Source organism: Arachis duranensis, chromosome 8 (assembly GCF_000817695.3).
Source record: "Arachis duranensis cultivar V14167 chromosome 8, aradu.V14167.gnm2.J7QH, whole genome shotgun sequence".
Classification (NCBI taxonomy): domain Eukaryota; kingdom Viridiplantae; phylum Streptophyta; class Magnoliopsida; order Fabales; family Fabaceae; genus Arachis; species Arachis duranensis.
The window spans coordinates 39,296,454-39,302,618 of NC_029779.3; the positions used below are offsets into that span (position 1 = coordinate 39,296,454).

Consider the following 6,165-nt stretch of genomic DNA (forward strand, 5'->3'; position numbering starts at 1 on the left):
ATTGTGGGTAAGTCGGGAGCTTCACATTCTCCACTGACTTAATAAGCTTCTTTTAAATGCCTTTTACGAGAATACTTAGTTATCCCGCCTCCTGCAAACCCTCCATCTATCATACGGATATATCTATCAGGGGTTTGTGGTGGCAGATCTCGTCAACCCCTGTCTTCATCACCTCTCTTCCTTTTTCCTTGATCGTCCAATCTTTTTGTAAGGTATCCGACCTTCTTTGACCAATTTTTCTATCACATTTTCAAGTTGTAGCACTCGTTGGTTGAATGCCCATATAACTTGTGATACTCGCAGTATTCTGTTCGACTTTCATCTTTCTTGTTCTTAATAGGATGAGGTGGTGGAAGTTTCTCAATATGGCAGATCTTCCTATAAATATCGACAAGAAAAACTCTTAGAGGGGTGTAGTTATGGTATCTTCGGGGTTTGTCTGAGCTATATTCGTCCTTTTTCTTTGCTTCCTTCTCTTTTTTCCGAGCTTGATAAGGAGAATTTTGTCTTGGAACGGGTTCTGTAAGTCGAGAATTTTCTTCTATGTTAATGTATTTTTTTGTCCACTCCTATACTTTGTACAGGGAAGTTAGATATCACTTTGATATGGACTGAGAAAACGGGCCTTTTCTGAGGCCGTTAACTAGCCCTATTATTAATGCTTCCATAGGTAGATTTTGAATTTTCAAGCATGCTTTGTTGAATCTTTTCATATAAGCTTGGAGAGTTTCTTCGACCTCTTGTTTGACCTCTAGGAGACTAGGAGTGTGCTTGACTTTGTCTTTCTGAATTGAAAATCAGTTGAGAAATTTTCTTGCAAGATCGTCGAAGCAGGTCACTGACTTAGGTGGTAAGCTATTAAACCACTTCGTCGCCGCTTTGGTTAATGTCGTCGGAAAAGCTTTGCAATGGGTCGCATCGGCCAGATATATCCGATTTTTAAAGTTACTAAGATGGTGTCTCGAGTCGGTCATTCCATTATAGAGGTTTATGTTGGGGCTTTTAAAGTTCCTAAAAACCCTAGCCTGCATGATCTCTTCTATAAATGAATATTTTTCTCCGAAAGGATGTTTCTCTTGGTCTACATTATTGCTCCGATTTCAAAGGACACCTTCTAATTTCAGTAGTTTTTCTCCTAATCTTCTTTGTCGTCGCACCTCCCTTAGCAAGTCTTTTTCAGCTTCTTTTTGTCACTCTATCTCCTGCTCGAGTTGCTCTAATCGGCCATGATGCCCGTATACGAGTCCCATAATTTTTGTTAGGTGCACGGGATCCTCATTCTCTAGTGGAGTATTTTTGAATTGATTCTCCTGGGTTGAGGGTTTCTCGATGTCTCCTCCCCATTAGGGCCACTTGCTCTATCATGTCATGGAGATATCATGAGTGTTTGATCATCATTGTGAGGTTCTGGTTCTGATTCAGACACTGTATGTCCATAGTTGGGGGTAGACTTCCAGGTTCCTGGCAACGACACCAATATTCCGAGGGTTACTTGAAATTGGGTTGCTTTTGATCCTGAACGTGAGGTCCAGACTCCTTCTAGGCAGCGTCTGACTTATGTTAGTGTCGAGGTGCTGCTGTCTGAGTTCCTCGTGAGGAGGTGGGGAGTACCTACAAGAGACTCCGATGTCTAAGTTAGAAAGGATTTTGAGTAGATTTTAGTAGATTAGGTTCTAAATAAACGTGAGGATGTCAGTGTACTTATAGTAAAATTGAAACCACCTTTTAAAGTAGTTTCACCTTTGATGGTAAATGATTATCCCTTTTGTTAAGGAGGTTGTTGAAATTTTCCTTTTAGATGGATAAGAGATATTTTAAGAATCGGTTACTTACTTGGGTAAATGAAGCTGGACTCTTGTGATGTCTGACTTTTATGAGGTTGGGTTGGAATGGATTGAATTAGATCTCTTAATTAAACTTTATTCATTTTGAACCTAACTAGGAATCTTGGGCCAAGTGCGAACAGAAACTATTAAAATGATTTGTTATATAAAAGGATACAAATTATTTTGCATGTTATGAAATGAATGGTTTTCTTTCATTTTCTTTTAATGGAATATACATTTAATAAATCAAGATAAAATATGCTTAATTTATGAAGAAATAATTTGAAAGAAAAATACACACTTAATAATTACGATGCAACAGAAAGAGAAAAGAAATCAAAAGAACAACCCTTTTTTATCAAAGATAGAAAAACTCGAACTCGTGACCTCTTAGATAAGTATAGGAAGACTATGTCATTTGAACTATAACTCATTGGCATCGAAAGAACACCCTTTACCCAAAGATATATTAGTTATTTAATGAAACTATGACAAATGCTTAAAATATACTGGAAGTGAAAAAGTGATTTATACTATGCACAATGTTTATAGTAAAAAAGTTATTCATACTCTCAATGAAATGCACAATGTTAAATTGCTACTCAACCACAAGATAATGTTTGGTAGAGAGACAAAGACTGAAAGACTGAATCTGAGAAACAGAGACTGAAATAAATTTTAATATTATGTTTGGTGTAAAATGAGAAACAAAAATTGTAACAAGAAGCTCTAATTTAATTTGTATAAAAGGTAAAATTAGAATTAATTAAATCTCAGTCTTCCAATCTCTATCCCAATATCTCAAAACAAACACTTCCTAAATGTTTATAGCATCCAGTCATACATATGACAAGTTAATCAAATTCTAAGAATACCGAAAGTCCGAGACTTCTTTTTCGGTGTAGTTTATAATAAGGTTTTTACAGTCACCAAAACAGAATAAAACTAAAGCAGAATACCCTTTACAAAGTGAAAAAAGGGATGAAAGAAAAACCACTAAAAACACCAAATTTAAAACGATACAGGGAGATCAAGACCAAGATACAAGTGCCTAATGGGCAGTGTGGATGGAGGCTGTTTTCTTAAAGTCAATCTTGTCAACCTTAACCTCTCCATCGATAAGTTCATATACGTATACCACAACACGCAGGCCATCAATGTCCATGAGGACAAAACTCGGATTCACATCATAAGTGATGCTGCTATGGGCGCCTGTTGCAGAACCAGGATTTATAACCACACCGCCTTCGTGTTTGTATGCGGTAAACTGGTGTGTGTGACCTGTGACAAGGATGTCTACATCTAGCTGCCTCTGTAGCATTGCAAGTGAGTCTAGGTCTCCCCAGGGAATAACCTTCATAACCATTAAGATCAAATAATCATCATGTAGTTATAAATAATATGCAACAAATTTAGAATGAGATATACCTTCCAGAACATATGAGAAAGTGACAATGTAATTGCGCAATAAAGTGACACTTGCAGAATGAAATACAACCATTCAATATAGATTGACAAAAACATCACTGAAAATACTTCCCAAAACCCTTTTTCTCTTGGCTTAATATGAATTATGTGATCATGAATATCAAAGTGAAATAATCTTCTGAAAAGAGAATCCTAAGCTGATTACTTTTCAAAGCTAAAAAAAACTAGAAACAAAGTTGGAAGGAATAGCAAAAAAGTGTTTAAGGAAAGATCAGACCTGATGACCATGGCATAGTCCCAGCTTAAACTGACCAATGGTCAGTGTTTTGGTCTCTGGATATCTTGTATCTTCGTCATACTCGCCACGAGTTATATGCAAGTCTGGACAAAGAGTCTTTAAGTAGTCATGAACTTCCTGAATATAATTTGCATAAAGTTAGTTTAAAAGTTCAAAGAAACTCGGGCATAAATATGTCATTGGATTAAAAGGCATTCAACTTGATGAAAAACTTCATTTCTCAATAACAAGTGTACATACAATAACTAAGACTTGTCCCACTAGGGTCAGCAACACAAGTCTACCTCTACCTCTAGCCAAAGGACAACCCTCCATTTGATCCACTCTATAAACTAGAGTCTCTACAAACCCTTTCCAAACAAGTCATTACCACTTTAAACGAGCTTAATTTTGTAATGCATTCATTTTAATCATGTATAATATAATGTGTCTACTCATCCATCTAAGCATCCTCATCTCTGCAGCATTGCCAATTTAAAAGCAATACAATAAAATTTACCCTCAAGCTTTAGAGTACTATTTAATCCAGATATGTGTCACATACACAGATATACCATGAAAATTAATTAGTTTTCACAACCTACTTGATATCAAGCTCCTTGTACAGAGGTTAACAGAATATATATCAATGACAGGTTGAATTGCAAACCTTAGATCCATTAACAGCACATCCGATGTTACAAAAACAATAGGAGGAAAAGGGAATGCAGAGAATAAAAAAATCTCTCAAGTTGGTCATTGGAAGTGGAGAACAATAATTCAAACTCCTCTTCACCATTACTAAGTGGCAACCAAAAACAGTCCATAGCGGTGGCCACGATTTATAAAATTTACAATTAATATGAAAACCACTAATTTTGTATGCAAATGCACTCAAAAAACAATAACATTCAAAAAACTCAAACAAGGTAAAATAAAGGATATCAGCAATGATTGAAACAAATTAACTTAAGATCAGTGACAATTGAATTGGATAGAAAGAGCGAGACCTTGATAGAAAGGTTCCCTGTACAAATAATGTGTTGGATCTTGCCAGGAACAAGCATGGATTTGAACTTAGCAGGGAGATCAGGAGCCCTATGTGGTATGTGTAAATCCCCAAGAGCCAACACCAGCACCATCCTCAGTGATTGATCACAGATTCAGATTATTGATTATTGATTTAAAACCTAATTTTCCAGGGAATCCACCTGCACGCAAACATCACATCAAAATTGCAAACGAGAAGAAAACAAATTAGATTATTTGATTTGATTTGAAAGTGTGAAAGAGAGAGAGTGACGAACTTGAGTGGCTGTGGAATTAGACGCCGCCGTCATGATTGAGGGGTGGGGTGGTGGCAGCAGCGGCTGAGCGGCAGAATCAACACGCAGATACAAAGCAACTGACGAATCAAAACAAACAGTTCAAATTGAAACGACTAAAACCCTCTATCTCCCAACAAAAAAAAAAAAATCATCTTACATAATCATTATCAATTAAATACTAATTAATTAATATAAGAAAATTAATTTCGTATGAAAACATATAAATGCAATTTATACAAAATTTTGTTCACAGATCGGATGACGAAAATTAATCATTGGATCAGATTTCGTATCCGCAATTTTTAGGCTATTCGATCGAATATCGGATATATCCCAAAAAAAAAAACAGAAAAATAATATAAAATTAACAAAAAAAATATAAATTAACAGAAAATTAATCACAAATAACAAAAAATTACACAAAATAACAAAAATTCATAAAAATTAAAAGAAATATAACAGGAACCAAAGAAAAACACATTAACACAGAGAACACGAAGAACAGAGAATGCAGAGAGACCAAAAAGTGAAGCAAAACGCTGAACAACACTCCAGGCAAAACCAGTCAACCAGATGCTGAACGGCAGACGGCGAACCGGCGGGAATGGAGGACGGTAAGGCGGCGAGAATGGAGGACGGAACGTTGACGAGAACAGATGACGGCAAGGCAGCAAGAACTGATGACGGCGATGCAGTGAGAACGGATGACGGCGACGCGGTGAGAAGCCCAGAACAAAGGACGGCGAAGCGGTGCGAACGGCGACGGAACCACGGTGGCTGAATGTCTGAACCGCAGAACCAACGGGGCAAAGAGTGGAGGAAAGCGATGAAGACAGGACGAACGCGAGGTAGAGAAGCGAGTGATCTCTGACAAGCAGTTTACGGTGGTGGTCAGAGAAGAGGGAGTCGCCGACTGGGGTTGACTGGGAGTGTTGGTGTGGGGGTGAGATCGTGAGAAAGGTATAGCGCCGAAAATTTGGATTCTTTTTATTTAAATTAAATAAATGATAATTTACCTTGGTTAGTTTCTATAATTTTGTAAAATTTTTAAGAGGGTAAAAATTCAAGTACAGTCAATAAAGTTGTTGATATTTAAGAGTATTAGATAATTTAACTGATTTGACTAAATTTTTATTTAATGATAACTTCACGTAAAATCGACTTCACATGAGTTTTCACCTTTCAAAATAAGTTATTAGTTTTATATTGAGCGAGATTTAATTTAAGATTAGGGCTCAATATGATCCAACTGTGACAAACATGATGCTTATTGATTATTACGAGATTTTTTATACATTAAAGATAA

General features: G+C 36.5%; 1 protein-coding gene across 1 annotated transcript; it reads right to left on the minus strand.

Moving 5' to 3' along the window:
• Positions 1–2,673: 2,673 nt before the first annotated feature.
• LOC107462827 (vacuolar protein sorting-associated protein 29) lies at positions 2,674–5,830 on the minus strand. Its single transcript, XM_016081505.3, has 5 exons — positions 5,380–5,830; positions 4,839–4,936; positions 4,542–4,742; positions 3,532–3,669; positions 2,674–3,180 (listed from the first exon to the last, which is right to left on the minus strand). The coding sequence occupies exons 3-5, from the start codon at positions 4,671–4,673 to the stop codon at positions 2,878–2,880; spliced, it is 573 nt and encodes a 190-aa protein (XP_015936991.1). The 5' UTR covers positions 4,674–4,742; positions 4,839–4,936; positions 5,380–5,830; the 3' UTR covers positions 2,674–2,877.
• Positions 5,831–6,165: the final 335 nt, after the last annotated feature.

Bases quoted from the DNA above. Each gene is read 5' to 3' on its own strand.
- LOC107462827 (XM_016081505.3), bottom strand. From the start codon at position 4,673: ATGGTGCTGGTGTTGGCTCTTGGGGATTTACACATACCACATAGGGCT. The intron at 3,670-4,541 runs GTCTCGCTCTTT...AATTATATTCAG, and splicing joins CAGGGAACCTTTCTATCAAG to GAAGTTCATGACTACTTAAA. The intron at 3,181-3,531 runs GTCTGATCTTTC...ATGGTTATGAAG, and splicing joins GACTATGCCATGGTCATCAG to GTTATTCCCTGGGGAGACCT.